This window comes from Canis lupus, chromosome 26 (assembly GCF_048164855.1).
Source record: "Canis lupus baileyi chromosome 26, mCanLup2.hap1, whole genome shotgun sequence".
NCBI lineage: Eukaryota > Metazoa > Chordata > Mammalia > Carnivora > Canidae > Canis > Canis lupus.
This window is the reverse complement of record NC_132863.1, coordinates 23,035,810-23,053,347: the sequence shown is the minus strand read 5'-3', so window position 1 is coordinate 23,053,347 and position 17,538 is coordinate 23,035,810. Positions and strand designations below refer to the sequence as shown.

General features: G+C 50.4%; 2 protein-coding genes across 4 annotated transcripts; one reads left to right on the top strand and one right to left on the bottom strand.

Moving 5' to 3' along the window:
• On the bottom strand, window positions 1-8,859 carry REM1 (RRAD and GEM like GTPase 1). Of its 3 annotated transcripts, none has more exons than XM_072800457.1 (6): window positions 8,735-8,859; window positions 7,344-7,718; window positions 6,202-6,284; window positions 3,792-3,839; window positions 2,114-2,315; window positions 1-869 (listed from the first exon to the last, which is right to left on the bottom strand). In XM_072800457.1, exons 2-6 carry the CDS (start codon window positions 7,681-7,683, stop codon window positions 598-600), a joined length of 945 nt encoding a protein of 314 aa, XP_072656558.1. In that variant the 5' UTR covers window positions 7,684-7,718; window positions 8,735-8,859; the 3' UTR covers window positions 1-597. The 3 variants fall into 3 exon arrangements, with proteins under 3 accessions (XP_072656558.1, XP_072656559.1, XP_072656560.1); XM_072800458.1 differs by having other exon boundaries at window positions 8,614-8,824; XM_072800459.1 differs by lacking the exon at window positions 3,792-3,839.
• Window positions 8,860-10,098: 1,239 nt separating this feature from the next.
• Window positions 10,099-14,493, top strand: DEFB124 (defensin beta 124). Its single transcript, XM_072800460.1, has 2 exons — window positions 10,099-10,359; window positions 14,134-14,493. The coding sequence occupies exons 1-2, from the start codon at window positions 10,302-10,304 to the stop codon at window positions 14,286-14,288; spliced, it is 213 nt and encodes a 70-aa protein (XP_072656561.1). The 5' UTR covers window positions 10,099-10,301; the 3' UTR covers window positions 14,289-14,493.
• The last annotated feature ends 3,045 nt before the right edge of the window (window positions 14,494-17,538 follow it).

The following is a 17,538-nucleotide window of genomic DNA, read 5'->3' as shown; positions in this document are numbered from 1 at the left end:
TTCCTTCCAGATAGGATTTTATTAATCTATAATCTAAACAACGGGTTTATGAGAAAATAGGAGGTCATCACACTGAATGTGGTTGTCTGTGCACCACTGGGTCTCCCTCAAAGACCGGCGTCAGGGGCCATGCCCAGTGGTTGAGAGAAGGGTCCCGTGATTTTACTGACTTAACTTGAACCAGGTGACAGGCTAACCCAGACTGTGGCCAGTGTAGACGGGAGAGTGGGAGGTGGAGATGCTGGAAGAGCCCAAAAGACGAGATCTGGGCATTCAGACTGGATACCCCTCTGGTCTGGTTTATTGTGGGGAGTTGGCCAGAGCCCAGGGACAGGGAAGATTTTTACAAAAAGGCTCGCACCGCATAAAAATCCCTACTCTGCGTCCAGCTTGAGGCTTCGGCCCCATGGTCTGTCCACTGCTTCCCGAGGCGGTGAGGTCCTTGAAGCTGCGGCCCCAAAGATGCTCCCGGCCCCGGGGCAGCCGGCAGGCACAGCCCACTGCGCAGACTCCGGGCGACGCCGGCGTGGCCCCTCGGTGGCATCGGGAGCTCGGAATGCAGCCCAGTGTTCCGTCACCCCTAGGGCGGCGGCGGCCTCAGAGCACGGCCAGGTTGTGGCAGGACTTGGAGCGGGCCTTGAGCGCCCGGCGGCGGGCGCTGCGGGCCGTCAGGCGGGCCAGGAAGCGGCGGGCCCGCTGGCCGAGGCTCGCCCGCCGCCGGGGCACCGAGGGCTCCGGGGCCGCGCTGTCCCGGCGGCGCAGGCGCAGTTGGCGCACCACGCCCTCGAAGAGCTCCGCCACGTTGTGCTGCAGCGCGGCCGACGTCTCGATGAACTTGCAGTCGAACACCACTGCGCAGGCGCGGCCCTCTGCGGGGCGGGGCGGGGCGGGGCGGGGCGGGGCCGGGTGCGCCAGGTAGAGGGGAACATAAAGGTGGGAAGAAGGGTGTTGAGTCCCAGGCCAAGCACTTTTTCTTTTGGTCCTACCTTGCCCTGGGCGCCAGGCATGAGACCTGGCTCTGAGGAGTTAGTCCCCAGGGCAGTGACTGGTAACTGGTAGCAGAAGGAGGCTGGAAAGACAGAGAGGCTAGGAAGGGTCTTGCACGCCAGGTAAGGGGTCTGCGCTGTGTATCAGGATTATCCGGGGCGGGGCTTGTTAAAATGCTGATTCCCGAGCCCACCAGGAAAGACTGATTCACTAGGGTGGGATGAGGTCTGGGAACCAGCGTTTTAACAAAATCTCCCCCGGGGATTATGTTGGGGAATTTGGAGATGTCTGCTCAGAAAGCAAATGGTCTTCTATCTTCAGGAAGCCACTGGGCTGGGAGACGGGGGCCTCGGTTCTAGTCCCTAGTGGCTGGTGGAACTGGCTTACCCTCTCTGGCTCTCAGTTTTCATATTTTTTTTTAGATTTTTGCCCTGCGAGAAGGGTCATTTTGAGGTCTTTATGGATCCCACATATTATCAAACGTATCCAAATATTCCCCATTCCACTTTAAATACAAATCACATATAACCAAACGTTTTGATTTGCAGTTCTCAGCTGCCACCATATTGTGTTTTGTAGATGACTAAAGCTTTGTGAAATTTTAATGTGCAATTTTCTCACTGTGTTTTGGAACTAATAATTGTTTCAGATCCCAGATGTAAACCCTTGGAAAGCTTGTAGGCACAGGGCCTGTCATGCCTGGTGGATAAAGTGTCTCTGACTGAGGGCATGGGAGAGCCATGGGGAATTTCTAAGCAAAGTAATGACAAGGTCAGATCTGGTTTTGGAAAACTCTGGTAGCTGGCGAGGAGAACTGATTGAATGGGGAGAGAGAAGTACGGGGGCCCATGCTAAGGTGGAGATACCTGGATAGGGCAGAAGTGGTGGGCATAGGGGGAAGGGAACATGGGGTTATGGGAGGTGGACCTGACAGGATCTGGGGACTGGTTTGGGGGAGTGGGAGAGGAAGCAAGAATAGTTTCTAGCTTTCAGGCTTAGGCAAATAGATGCAGGATGGGGACAGGGATCGGGGGTGGGGTGACAGCCCCTGAGATGGAGAGCACTGGAGAAGGAGCAGTGTCAGCAGGCTGAGAGGAAGTGGAAGAGGCGGGAGTAGAGGGCTCACCTTCCACGGAAACTTCCCGGCAGCGTGCCAGGTCGGCCTTGTTGCCCACCAGGATGATGGGCACGTGGTCTGCCTGATGTGTGCGCCGCAGCTGAATGCGGAGCTCAGAGGCACTCTCGAAGCTGCCTCTGTCCGCGATGGAGTACACAATGACATAGGCGCTGCCCACCTGCAGGCACGAATCCTGGCTCCAGCTTTCATCCTGCAACAGAGTGACCACAGGCCCATTCTCCAAGGGTACCTACCTCTTGGCCAGAGGGCCCTGTCTGAGAAAGGAGGGGTTGGGATGGTCTGATGGGTGTGGTGGGGCTGAGGCTTCTACTTGGACAGGTTTGGGAGACAAATTCTGCCATTATTCTCTGTGTCGCCTTGGGAAAACCACCAATCCTCTCTGCACCTCGGTTTCTCTTTGTGAAAAGTTGGGCTCATAACACCTCACTACATTTTCTCATTCACTGATTCCTTCTGTAGGCAGGGCACTGGAGACAAAATATTTCTTTGGTTCCCCCTCCCTAAGGAGGGTTCATTCAGCTCTTCTGTCTGGCTCCTGAGGACAGCTTAGTCTTGCTAGGCAATTCTTTTGGCCTTCTGCAGTCTAGTTAGGAGACAAAAGTGGGGCCTGAACGGCTCAGTCGGTTAAGTGTCTGTTATTTTAGGCTCAGGACATGGTCTCGGGGTTATGTGATCAAGCCACATATTGGACTCCGCACTCAGTGTGGAGTCTGCTTGAGATTCTCTCTCCCTTTCTTTCTGCCCCTCCCTCCATTTATACTCTCTAAAGAAATAAACAAAATCTTTAAAAAAGACCAAAGAAGGGCAGCCCCGGTGGCCCAGTGGTTTAGCGCCACTTTCAGCCTGGGGTGTGATCCTGGAGACCCGGGATGGAGTCCCACATTGGGCTCCCTGCATGGAGCCTGCTTCTCCGTCTGTGTCTCTGCCTCTCCCTCTCTCTCTGTGTCTGTCATGAATAAATAAATAAAATCTTAAAAAAAAAGACAAAAGAAGTGAGAAGGGAGGCTGAGTTCAAGGGGAAACATTTTTGGGGCCAGTGTTGGAGAAGTGAAGGAGCAAATGTGGAGTGTAAGGGAAGAGGTGGGAGAGGCAGGGACACTTTAAGAAGCAGAGTCGTTGCAAGTTGTTTGACAAGGAAGGGAAAAACTGGAGCAATTTTGATATGCCATCTTGGGTGGTGATCTTTTGTCAGGGTCAGCACTGGGCCATCTGGGTAACAACTTTCTAAGTGTTTTTAGTAAGACACAGTTCCTATCTCCAAAAGCTCATGGTCTGGAAGAGATGCTATGGAAATAGAGAGTTAGAATTCCCTGTGATAAGTTCCATTAAGAGGCAAGAGCAAGTGGCTGGAGGGGAGGTGGTCAGAAGAACTCAACCTGGCAGAGTGTGGAGAGGGCTTAAGAGTGGACCGGTGAGTGGAGTAAGAGAGGATAAGCAGGAGAAGAGAGTAGGCCAGGGGTAGGAAATACTTAGTGTGGTGGGGGCATTGTTTTTGAGGGGGGAAGAAACCAGAAGAATTTTCTGATAACCTAATAATATAGATGAATAGGAAAGCATCGGATTGATAGTCAACACACTGTCAAAGGGATTAAGTTCTCAACAGCCATACTGATCTTTTCCCAGGCCAAATAACCATGGGCTGAATCAGATGGATGTGAGTTCTAACCTTACTCTGGACAGGTTCCTTCCTCCCTCTGGGTCTCAGTTTCCCCATCTGTAGAATGAAAGTATGGGTCTTGAGCATTCATTCATTGCACAAATGTTTATGAAGGATTTGCTACACGTTAGGATCACAGAAGCCAGCTGGAACATGGATTGGTGGGTAAGACTCCTTGGGGGTATGATTAAAAATATAGGTGGCAGGACCCCATTTTTGTAGGTTCTTATTCATTAGATCTGGGATGAGATCTGAGAATTTAGGTTTTTAAAAACGATTATTTATTTATTTATTTATTTATTTTTATTTATTTATTTATGAGAGAGAGAGAGAGATATCGAGTGCCCGAATAGGGGTGGAGGGACTGTGGGAGAGGGAGAGAAAGATTCTCAAGCAGACTCCCCAGTGAGTGTGCACTCCCATGCGGGGCTTCACCTCATGACCCATGAGATCATGACCTGAGCTGAAATCAAGAGTCCGGGGCTTAACTGACTGAGCCACTTGGGTGCCCCAGAGAATTTCATTTTTTATGTTCTCTAGGTGAGTGTGACAATCACCCTAGTGATTATTAGTGTGGGAGCTAGGGCACTACCGCATGAGCCAAAGACCTACCTGGTTCTGGCAGATTTTGCCTCTCTGATGTCAAAGGGTACCATCTATTGAAAGGATGGATGCTTATTCCAGCTACTGTGTGGACCCTCTTTGGAAACTGCTTCCACCATCATCAGCCAGGGAAGCTGGTTCAGTTTCCCCATTTTACTTGTAGGAAAACCAAAGGCCAGAGGAGAAGAGAAAACTTTCTCTTCTTTTCTCTTTTCTCTTTCTCTTTCTTTTCTCAAGGCTATACAGCCAGCTGGGCACAGAATTTCAGTTCCAGTACTCTTCTTCCCCTGTCTCCCAAGAAGGATTCCCAGGCTGATCACTTTTCTCAGTTTGCTGGACTCCGCCCCATAGAGTTTTCAATTGCATTCAGAAAATGGCCCCACCCTCACCAGCCTGTAAACTCTGTGAGGCCGGGGGACATGTCTATCCTACTCACTGCTGGGTCTTCAGTGTCCTGGCCTGTGATCCGTACCCAGCTAGTGTTTCTTAGTGAATGAATGAGTGAAGGGGTAAAACTCCATCTGAAGGCTCAGAAGGTGCTATTCCTTGTAGGGATGGAGAGGGACAGTCCTAGTGCATAAGACTACAGGCTCAGGGGCTTATAGATCTGGATTTGAATTCCACTTGCTCTCTGAAAACTTTGGACACATCACTGAAGTTCTCTGAGCTTTGATTTCCTTATCAGTAGAACGGGAATCAGAATACTCACCTATAGTATTTGTTTTGAGTGAACATCATAATATATATCCAGTGCTTAGCACAGGGGCTGACATTTGGCAAGAGGGTACTCCATAAATGCCAGCTGCTGCTAGGAGGACCATCATCATCATCATCATGCTCATTTGGACCTAGCTGTCCTTTTATCCTTGTGGAAAGTAATTGGCCACTTTAGCTTCTTCATCCCTAGCCTTTCCGCCTATCACTGGGGTTGTCAGTGTTCTTGCCAATCACCTGACAGTGTCCTCCTACCCTACCCTCTGGGTGGGGTCTCCCTGCATGTTAGGGGCGGGGCCTACCCCTGACTGAGATAGGCTCCCAGGTGAGTTTTTTACATCCTTCTCTCTGGTGGTATTTCTTCAAAATTCTACAATAAGCATGTATTATCTGTATAGCAAGAAAAAAAACCCCTCAAGGTAAGAAAAGCACAACAGGGGCATATCCGTCTGATGCTTTTTTCCTGCTCTGGAATGAGGTAGGGAAGGACATCCTTTGGTCTCCTCCTTTACTAGCTACCAAGTTATGAGTAATAAACGTGATCATTATTTACATTTCTTCATCTATGTTCAGCATTGTTTCATGCTCCAAACTGTGCTCACTGCTGTGAAATTGCATAAGAACTTAAAAAAAAAAAAAACAGCTGGTAAAGAAGGCAGGAATGATTGACCCATTTATCAGGTGAGAACACTGAATTCAGCGCAGAATGGATAGAGTCAGTAGCACAAAGCCACGAAACTGGTAAGAAATAGAAGGGGGGTGGTTATGCTCAGGGATTTTGGTGCTAAGTGCAATGCTCCTTCCTCTGCACAGTGTGTGGGGCAGGTAGGTGGGATGAGGGTGCTGAGGACGAGATGGAGGTTTGCAGGGGGAGAAGCACATCCTGGGATGGCTGCAGAGGGGATCAGCAGAGTGAGAAAAGGACTTGGGGTCATGAGGTTCTTCTGTCTTTGGTTGCAAAGGCTGCTTGGGAGCTATGGGCTTTGGGTGCTGCTGAGGCTGGACTCTGCCATTTCCATGCTGTGTCATGTCCTAGGAGGGGACAGGGGTCTGGTCCTAGGGTCAGCACCCCTCCCCCCAAGTCCTGCTTGCTGTGCCATACCCGTTTCTCAGGCTCCCAGGTGTCCATGACCACCAGTGTGGTATCCTCTCCATCCACCGTGAGGGTCCTCTCGTACACATCTTCTGCAAGCGAGGGAAGAGCCAGATCTCAGGGAGGAGGGGCAGGTGTGCGGAGGGCATGGCCCCCCAGTTCCCTTTCTGGTCACAGACCCCCTCCAGTGTGCTGGAGCGCTCAGCACACTTGTTTGATATTTGTCTCTCCTGACAGGTCAAGAAGCTCCATGGGAAGCCCATGTCTCCCCAGCTGCCAGTATAATACCTGGCACATAGTAGGTTCTGAGAAACCTTTTGCTAGTTTGGTTGATTGATGAGTGTGGGGTGGTAGGGTTAAAGCTGGGCTGTCCCTGGCATAGCGTATGCTTCAGGCAGGTCATATTACCCTCTTTAGGCCTCAGTCTCCTCATCTGTCACAGCTACAGGTGCATATATGCCCACCTCTCATATAGAGTTCTCACACTCAGAGGGGTCAAGGTTAGAGAAGGGGCCTGGCCACAGTGTCCTCATTTTCTCTTTGCTTTTAACCAACCTCCCTCTCCACTCATCCTGTGTCTTCTCCGCTGGTCCTATAGGGACCCATCTTCATTTCCTCTGTTCTGTCCCTGTCTCCCCTCAACCTGCCTCCCTACCCCCAACCCTCTTGGCAGTTGACTGCATCTCTTGGGAATAAGGGAACCTAGGGAGTCTCTATTTTGGGCAAGATCTTAGTTTTGCTGCAGGTTGTGGGTGGCCATGGATGGTTGTCTGTGGAGCTAGGAGGATCTGAGAGTCAGGGGAAGTTGGGGCTGGAGTGGGGTGGAAGCCTACTGTTTCTTTCCATTTGAGACTCATGGAACTCAGAATTGCTTCTTTGATGACATGGAAATTAATCATACACCTCTCATCCATGAGAAATTGGCAAAATTCTCACTATTCAAGGAATTTCCCTCCTGTAGACCATTGTGTGGGCTGTGTCCTGCACCATTCTGGGTGGGGAGTGTCATTCACTTCATAGTCTATGTGAATGACGCCCTTTAGAATTGAGCAGTGTGTGAGCTGCACAACTCTTCTTGGCAGCCTTGTGCCCCTGACGACAGGGCTTTCATTCCTTTGGCCACATTCCAGCCCAGCCCACAGGGTCCCTACCTCCCAGCTGTTCATGGAGGTCCCGCTCTTGCTTCCCTGCAAAGAGGCTGGCCAGGCTGGTCTTCCCTACGCCGGGATCTCCAAGCAGTACCACGCGGTAGAGGGCCTCCCAGGAGCCTTCAGAGTCACTGGATTCAGAGGACCAACCATTGGGGGCAGGTGAAGGTTGCCGAGTGGGAGGATTGAGGGAGGCTGACTGGCCCAGCCGGGGATGCTGGGATTTTGTGGTAGGTGCTGTACACAGGAGGCCAGGCTGGTAGCCCCGGGGGGACAGGGGCAGTGGAGTGCTGGCTCGCCTACGCAGGGGAGTCTTTGCTTCTTGCTGGGTGTTTAGTGTCATCCTTGGGTGGGTGGGGCTTTGCTCCTTCCTTCCTTCTGTAAGCAAGAAGCCAGAATGGGCAGTGAGCCAGGCCCTATAAGCCCCTTCTGCAGGGTTCAGTGAGCTTCTGAGAGGACTTCCTCCCACACCTTCTCTTGTTCAAATGACAGGAGGAGGCGGCTCAGCATCTTGGGGTGGGGGCTCCCTGGCTTCAGGGCCAGAGTAAACCCAGGTCAGGCTGGGAGGGGTGAGTACACAAGCTGTGAGCACACCCAGAGGTCAGTTCCTATACCTCGAGGATAATAACCCAATACGCCAGGACACACAGACAGGGACAGGCAGAGGGGCAGCAGCGAGGTGGGATGTCCATACAAGCACGCGCACACCCCTGTACACAGACGTGCCCCTCCCATTTGAATCATGGGACCCACGTTCTGAAAGCCTCCTGAATTGCCCCGGTGCTCCCCTTCCCCACACTTCTCTTCCCAGAGCTTCAGATCGGGGTTGGAGGGTTGAGGGCCCCTGGGGGGTTCGCTTCCGCTGCCCCAGCTCCCGAAGGCTGGGTAAGAGGCAGGACTGCGTGGGCTGGTATGCCGGAGGGCGAGGGGAGTCTGGGGGTTCCCTGGGCTGTAACCCGAGCGCCCCGGTGCCATGGGAACGGCGTGTCCGGCCCGCCCCCTACGTGAAAAATTCAGGAGAGGCTGGCGCGACGGCCTCCGGCGGCTGTTGGGGGGCGGGGGTTTCGAGGCAGTGGGGCCCCAGTTTTGGTGACAGGACAGAGTCCTGGCGGGGGGCGGGGAAGGGACCTATAGGGCCTGGGGGCGCATGTGCCATTCCCGGAGTCGGCCGAGCTTCCCCCGCCCCGGGTCCTGAGTGTGCGTCCCCGATCCCGGGAGGGTTCTTTGTCCGAGGCTATCCAACCCACCAGGCCCCAGGTCGGAGGACCCTCACCCCGGGGCGCGGGTTCGAGGCCTCCCTCGCTCCGGCCTGCGCCGCAGAGCCCCCCATGCAGGCGCCTGGCGAACTCCGCTCCAACTTAACGAAGTTGGCGGCGGGCTGCACGGGCCTTTACCTCGCGTGGGGAGGGGTCCAGGGTCCCCGGCCGCCGCAGCTGCCGGGTGCTCCAGGCTGCACCACCGCCTCGGCGCGCAGCCCCTCGGGCCAGTCCCGCCCCGCCCCGCCGCCCGGGCCGGGGGAGGAGCCGCGACCCCGCCCCGTCCCGTCCCGCCCCGCCCCGCCCCGTCAGGGCAGCCCCGGGGTCCCCGCCCCGACGCCTCCGCCGCCCACAGACTTTCCGCACAGCTCGGTTGACCCACTGTCGCGAGGCCTTCATCTGGGGTGGTGGTGGCGGTGGCGGGGTGCGGGACCCGCGAGAGGAAAGATGGGACCTCGGAGTTCCTGCGTCTGGATCCCCTCTGCGTCCTCGCCGGCACAGGGCGCACCAACTTTAGCCCTAGCAGAAACCACCTAGGGAGCTGCTGGAACGTTGATTCCCAGGTCCCACCTCCAAGGGAAGCGGATTCAGGCGATCTGGGAGAGGGCTTCAGAATCTGCATTTTAAACAAGTGCCTAAGTAATCGTGCAGAGTTCATGGACCCCATTTGGAGACACTCTGCTCTGGATGGGGAAGGGGGGAAATTAATTTGGGAGGTAGCTACAGGGGACGAGGGACCCTAGGAAGTCTGCACTAAAGACTTCTGACTATCCGACTTTGGCATCCCATTCATTCAGTCACCAAATTCTAGGTTAAGCACTCTTTATGTGGGAGGAGGGGCAGTGGTTCCTGTGCCTGGAAGAATGGCTGTTCCCTCTCTGATAAATATTCACTGGGTATTTGGGCTGTGGCTGGTATGATTTGAGCACGTTTCCTGGATTATTAGCTCAATTAATCCAGACACAACACTAAAAGGATGATTACACTGGGGCTTAGCTGGGCCTGGGACTCAGGATTCTGCTTCTCAGCCAACTGTCCCTTTCCATCACTGCCCGAGGCTTAAAACAAAAACAGAAACAAAAACAAACTTCCTAGGCACTTGGAGGGGGAGTTGACTGTAGAGAACTGTGATTTTGGCCATCCAAAGGGCAGGGATCCAGGGTCTTTGAGCAGGGTGCTTCCTTTGAGATCATGAGAGACTGGGGCAGGTATGTATGTGGGTTCATGCAGACCAAGCTGTACCTGTGAGTGGGGCTCATTGTCATGGCTGAGGGGGTCCAGGTGTCCAGCCCAGAGCAACTCAACTCCCACAGTGGCCTGTAGCTGAGCTCAGCCCCCGCAGGGCTCTGGACCGACACTGAATCCCCTCACACCTGGCTTCCTTCTGTGGTTTGACCCTCTGGGCAACCCTTTCCTACTCACAAGGCGGGCTGTGGCTGATGTCATGATGTATATCATCTAGGAGTGAGGCAACTTAGCTTCACTTCCAGCTTTGGATCTGCAGCTCAATTGCTGTATGGCTGAGCAGTTCCCCACATTGCTGGCTGAGATCCAGCTACATCCTTGGGATCACAGAGCCTCAGCCTCCCACTCAGGTCTCCGGTTGGCCACACTCCTGCCTCCATCTGCAGCTTGATAAAGGCTGTGCCACAGGCAGCTCAGTATATCTGGCTTCTTCGGTGTTCTCCCCAGAAGCCCTGTGGCCATGACACAGCTGCTTCTGCTCATTGTGGCTCTCCTGGCCCTGGGTCATATGCAGCCAGGTAACCACTTGTGTGTACGTATGCATGTGTATGTGTAGAAATGAGGAATAGCCTCTCAGCTTCTGGGGGACAGAGGAGGCCTAGACCAGTTTTTGTGTTCTGGTCCCACCACTGACTTGCTGAGCACCAGAGGTACTGCTCCTAAATCAGTCTGCACCTTGGTTTCTTAATCTTTAAAATTGGGATTCACTCAACGAATATTTATTTCAAAAATATTTACTGTGTGCCAGCCCTATTACAACTGTTGGGGTTCCAGCTGGGAAAGAAAACAAGGTCCTTGCTTTCACGGTGCTGATATTTCAGACAGAATAAAACCAGATAAACACATAATATGTCAGGGTAAGTGCTCAGAAGAAGAGAAGCAGGAGAAGGTGTTAGTGTGGTGTGTGTATGTGGGGGAGGGTGGATGGGAGCTGATGGGGATGGTTGGGGGAGGCCCTGTATAAGTTGTTTTTTAACTTTTTATTTTGAAAAACTTGAAATTTACATGAAAGTAGAGAGGATAAAGAACAAGGTGAGTTTTTAAAGTTTATTGTAGAAAAATGTAAATTCTGCAGAGAATAATGTAATGATGTAAGTTTTTAAAAGAGATCTTTTATTTTAGAAAATACCAAACATAAATTAAAAAATAATATTAAAAGCCCTCATGTACCCGTCACCTAACCTCAACAATTGTCAACTTGAATCAGTCCTTTTTTTTTTTTTTTTTTAAGATTTTCTTTATTTATTTGACACAGAGAGAGAGAGAGCAAGCAAGCACAAGCAGAGGGAGAGGCAAGGGGAAAAAAAGAGGGGCAGTCTTCCCACTGGGGGGACACGGAGTTGGACCCCAGGACACTGGGATCACGACCTGAGCTGAAGGCAGACACTTAACTAACTGAGCCACCCAGACTCCCCAAACCAGTCTGGTTATGAAGTCAATCTCAGATATCTTAACCATTTTGTATAAGGTCAATTTGAGCAGAGATCTAACTCCAGTGAGAATATTAAGACGATCTTTACAGGCAGCAGGAAGCAGACAGATGACAGATGTGTCTGAGGAGCAGTGAGGAGGCCAGTATGGCTGGAATAGGGGTATACCAGGAGAGAAGTGGAGCAACATGAAGTCAAAGACATGAGTGGTGGGGGATGCATTCATATAGGAGAAAATAGCAACTCTGGTCTCAGGCTCATTGGAAGGTCAAAATGTGATGATGCATTAAGAGTAGTTACTGGAACTGCCCTCACCTGGGAGTCAGGGTCTTGAGTTCTAGTTCCAGAACCCACCACTTACTGGCTAGGAAAAGTTGGATAAGTCGCTTCCTTAAATGATCTATAAAATGAGAGGTTTGGCTCTGCTTGTTCCACCCTCTATGCTGTCATTCCAATAATCTCACTTTCTGTTTATTGAGCATTTAGTTTGTGCCAGGCACTGTGCTAAAATGATTCAAGCCAGTATAACTGTCCTCTGAAAGGGAGTTATACAGATGAGGAATTCGAGGCCAAGATCCCTCAGCTGGGAAATGGCACAGCTGGGATTTGGATGAATCTGCAGAGCTGGGATTTAGATGAATCTGCATGCTGGTCTGAGCTGGGTTCAAACCATGCCGTCAACCTCTATACACACACCTTCTTCAGGCTGTGGATCCTTTGCCTTGTAGAGGTTTTGAGGCCAGGTCTATCTCCTAAGATTCTCTCCCTTGGCAGGATGGAAGGCTGGCTGGGTGACAAGGTGGAATAACACCTATGGGTCGGCCCCTTGTGAGAGTTCCATGGGATCTCTCTCCCTCTCTCTCTCATTTTTTTTTTTTAAGATTTATTTATTTATTCATGAGAGACACAGATTGAGAGAGAGGCAGAGACACAGGCAGAGGGAGAAGCAGGCTCCTCGCAGGGACCCCATGTGGGACTCTATCCTGGGCCTTTAGGATCAGGTCCTGGGCTGAAGGCGGTGCTAAACCGCTGAGCCACCCAGGCATCCCTCTCCCTCTCTCTTTAAAGAATTTTTTATGTGGGACGCCTGGATGGCTCAGTGGTTGAGCGTCTGCCTTCGGTTCAGGGTGTGATCCTGGAATTCCAGGATCGAGTCCGCACCAGGCTCCCTGCATGGAGCCTGCTTCTCCCTCTGCCTGTGTCTCTGCCTCTCTCTCTGTGTCTCTCATGAATAAATAAAATATTTAAAAAAAACAAGGCATTTATTTATTTTTATTTATTTTAGAGAGAGAGAGCAAGAGAACGCAGGGTGGGGAAGGCAGAGGGAGGGAGAGAACCCTAAGGGGACTTCCCACTAAGGCCAGAGCCCAACTCAGGGATCAGGATTGAGCCAATCAAGAGTCAGACGCCCAGTTGATGGGGCCACCTATGCACCGCCATGGTATCTCTTTTAATCCAGGGAGAGGAAGGGAAGCCTTTCCCCTCCACTTCCCACTCAGCCACAGTTCTTCAGAGCTACTCTCTGCCCATCTGGTCATATCTAGAAATATTGCTGTAACAGACAGGCCTGCCTGAGTGAGTGAGCCTCTCTTTGCGTATTTGCAGACTTGCCCTAATTGGCTATCACCACATCCTGATGGTTTCCTTCCGGGGCGTTACCACAACTCTACTGTTGTATTTATTTGCTAGAGTTTCAACTGCCTTTCTTTCTGGAAGCTCCTTGAGGGCATGGACCATGGCCCATCTTGTTCACCAATGTCTCATGTTTGCTGAATGAATAAACGAAGGAGAATCTGCATGCTGTGACCGAAGACCTATAGAAGGGGTACAGGATCTGTTCCTCCAGAGCCCTACCTTTCCTATGGCCTATGGCTAGAAATTCCTCCACTAACATTAAACAGATCCCTGAGTTGGGGAGGCAGTTTATGACATGGTTATGAGTGTGGACTCTAGAACCCAATTACCTGGGTTTGAATCTTGGCTCTGCTCCTTAATGACTCTGTAATCTTGGGCAAGTTTGCTAACCTTTCTGTGCCTCAGTTTCCTTACCTTGTATCATAGGGATCATAATAAGATCGACTATAATTGTATAGTGTTGTGATGAAAAGTGCTTAGAGTGTACCTGGGCGGGGGGTTGGGTTAATCTGGACAAGATATTATTTCTAGGAGCAGCTGGGTGTCTCAGTTGGTTAAGTGTCCAACTGTTGATTTTGGCTCAGGTCATGATCTCAGGGTCGTGAGATTGATCCCCATGTCGGCTCTGTGGTCAGCATGGAGTCTGCTTTAGATTCTCTCTCCATCTACCTCTGGCCTTCCTCCCACTTGCTTACTCTCTAAATAAATAAATAAAATCTAAAAAAAAAAAAAAAAAAGAAAGAAAGAAAGAAAGAAGAAAGAAAGAAAGAAAGAAAGAAAGAAAGAAAGAAAGAAAGAAAGGAAATTAGTTTTTAACTTGTAATCAGTGGTATAACCTGGAATCTGTGGGCTAACCTGGACTGAAATCTGTGGGCTCATTTGTAACTAGTTGTCTCATCTGTGACTGGGGGTATAGTCTGTTACATCTGGTCTAACCCTTGGCTTGTAATCAGAGTTCATGTCCTGTGGCCTAAGTTATGCGCTGTAGGCTGTTGTATGACCAGTCACCCAGTGTAATGATCAGAGAGCTAACAAAAGACCAGAGAGCTAACCGGTGACTTGTGATCTAATGTGGGTACTGTGGCCTACATTAGGTACTGTGGTCAGTGGTCTCATCTGTGACCTATGGCCTAGCCCTTGATCTACAAGGGAAAAAACCTGGGAACAGTGGTCTAACTTGCAACAACCCATGGGCTGCTCTGTGACCTATGGTCTTCCTCTGCATAGGGAGAAGTGAATTTAAGCGGTGCTGGAAGGGCCAAGGGGCCTGCCGGACTTACTGTACGAGGCAAGAAACCTACCTACACATGTGCCCAGATGCCTCTCTGTGCTGTCTCCCCTATGGAAGCAGGCCTCTGTCCTCCAAGCCTGAATATGTGTAGCTGGCTCTGGGGCTGGCACACTTACTCTCCAAGAAACACCTGCTGCTGGCTGTCTCCTCTTGCTGCCTGCTCACCACCCTGCCACCCTCATGCTGGGGAAGTGGGGGTGGACAAGGTCCTGGTATGGGAGGGATGCAGGGATGGTTGGTGGAGGGAGGTGAGGTGCCCAGGGAGAGAGTGGGTATTAAAGACCTTTGTAAATGCTTCCAGGCCTGCCAGTTCCTATTTCTTTTGGTCAGTCCAACTCTGAAAAAAATTACCTCCATAAACATTCTGGGTCTTCTCATCCATAAATGGGGATACATTATAACATCAGGAGATTTGGACTCCACAGAAGGAATGCAAAAAGAGAGTTACAGTTAATAGTAACCGTGTGAGTTAATAATAATAATGAGTTCAATATAGTAAGGATTAATAATGGTAGAGTTAATGTACTTTGTCATTTTGAAAGGCAGGCCCTTCAGAGCGAAAGGATTTCTCTTATGTTCCTTTACCTCCTGTTTTAGCGTTTCAAGGCCCGCCAGGTAGAAAAGACCACAGGATTTTATGAAAGCAGTTTTCATACACATGGGGAAAGCAGAGAGAGGAGAAGTCGGCCTCGGCCAGGCCCAGGGAACTGTGGGCACGAGAAAACATGAGCAGAGTCAGGGAGGGAGGCGGACACGCTCATACCAATTACCCTGCATCAGGAGTAGTTTGGCAGAGCAGTAGGTAGCTCACCTTGCAGGGGTTTATCTGGAGTTAGGCAGCAACCACCTCAGGGCAAGCATTTTGGGATCCTGTTGGGGTCACATATGGCTATGAAAACTTCAGGCACTTTGTCAATGTTTAAAGCAGGAAGCAGGGGGAGGGTTGGATTGAGCTGGTTTCTCACTTTTACAGAAAGCAAACACTGCCCTGGAACACGCCCCGCTCCCCAGCCGACTTCTGCTCCTTCTCGTTGGCTAGAGCTGTGTCACATGGTGTCCAGGAGGCTGGGAAGAATGCATTTGCCTGTATGGTAGACATGGCCTGGGGGTGGGGAAAGGGAGATGGGTAAGACCTCCAGTGTTAACCCACCTTCTCCTGGGCCCCAGAAAGGGGCAGGCATGTTCAATAAATTGAAGGGAATACCAAGGACAGAGGGGTTCTTATCCACTGTCCTTTGAGACTTTTCAGAGAATTCAAGGTAGTCTTGGAGCAAGAGAGAGGACCCTGCTTGGCCTGGCTAAGAAGATGATATTCAAAATACTTCACATCTGGAGGGATGCTGAGTGAGCCTCAGGGCTGGAGCAGAGTCTTGGAGACTACCTGCTGTGTTAACCTTTTGGTTTCTGGTATGAGAGGGACCTGGGAATGTGCCAGAGGCAGCTGGAGTGGAGGAGGGGATGCTGAAGGGTCTTGGGCAATGACTTTTTACCAACCAGGAGGGAAGCCCTGAATTTTTTAATTTAAAATTTTTTTTTAAAAAGAGATTTTATTTATTCATGAGAGACACACAGAGAGAAGCAGAGACATAGGCAGAAGGAGAAGCAGGCTCCCTGCTTCTCCACTGGGGAGCCTGATGCAGAACTTGATCCTAGGACGCAACTCCATCTCAGGATTCCAGGATCATGACCTGAGCCAAAGGCAGACGCTCAATCACTAAGCTGCCTAGGTGTCCCAGCTCTGAATTGTTTTATTTATTTTTTATTTTTTAAAAAAGATTTTATTTATTTATTTATGAGAGACACACAGAGAGAGAGAGAGAGAGAGAGAAAGGTAGAGACATAGGCAGAGGGAGAAGCGGGCTCCATGCAGGGAGCCCCATGTGGGACTCAATCCCAGGACTCTGGGATCACACCCTGAGCCAAAGGCAGACATCAGCCGCTGAGCCACCCAGGCGTCCCTCTGAATTGTTTCAGTAACAAAGCATACCACCTTTGTATCAGATCTGCCTCTGTACCCCCCTTCATTTCTGAGTGATCTAGACATTGAACTGATGGCCAGTGGCCCTGTTTTAGGACCCAATGTGATGGGGATGAGGTGGGCTTGGTGTTGGGAGCCTAAGAAGAGGATAAGATAAGAACCCCAGAGCCAGCCACAGAACCGTGGTGAGCTATGGGTGAGGTGGTGTTTGTTAGCCAGTGTCACCACCAGGCCTCAATGAGTCAGCAGAAGGCCAGACCAGTTCACCAGGAACCAGCTGTAGCTGGAAGACCAGTGGCTGTTTTCAGTGACATGCAGATCCCAGCAGATGCCAGCCCATCATTGAATCTCCTCACCCCCAGCTAGCAGCCGCCATGTTTGGGAGGAGAGAGGAGGAGAGGAGGAATCTGGAAGCCTGAGCAATGATACCAAAGATCCTAAGTCTCTCTGAATTCAAGAAACCTCAAGAGAATATTTAAGTTGTTGAATTAGACCAAGTTTTAAGCTGGAATGAACTAAATTTAGTTCTGCACTCTAACCCCTCTCCTCTCTGTTGTTCTACAGAGTGAAGAAGCTATGTTTTCCTTGCTCAGTCCCAGGCATGGTGTGAGGGAGTCTGTGACCTTGTTGCAGTGAAGATGGTGATGATTTTTAGGAGTGAGGAGTTAGATTCAAGCTCATACACCAGCTCTGCCATGTCCAGGCCACAGGCTGTGTGAACAGGGCAAGTCACTTCCTGTGTCTGATGTCAGAATCCTTCTCTACAAAATGGGCATAGTAGCCCTGTTTGGGGTTGCCGTGGGGTCAGAGGAGATCCTCTGGTACTTTGTAAGTGCTCAGTAAAGCTGTCTCTTCTCTTGAGCAAGAGGTACATCAGTGTCCTTCTTCTCCACACATTTCAGACTTCAGAAAATCTGCAAGAACAATGCAAATAATTTCATAGATCCTTCACCCAGTTTTTCCAAATATTAACATTTTACCACTTTTCCTTTATCATTTCTTCTCTCTTGCTCTCCATGTGCATATAAAATTATAAATATATGTGTGTGTATTTATTTGTATATCAGACATGATCCCCTTTATACCTAAATATTTCAGTGGGTTTTTCCTAAAGACAAAGGCATTTTCTTTTTTCTTTCTTTCTTTCCTTTTTTTTTTTTTTTTTTTTTGGCATTTTCTTATATAACCACAGTACAATGCTAAATCTCGGGATATTCCCATTGACAAAATTCTATTGTCTAATCTTCAGATCTTGTTCAGCTTTTACCAGCTATTCCAAAAAAGTCCTTTACAGCAAAACAAAGCCTCTGGATTGCATACACTCAGCTGTCAAGTTTCTTTGATCTCTTTTAACCTGGAGCAG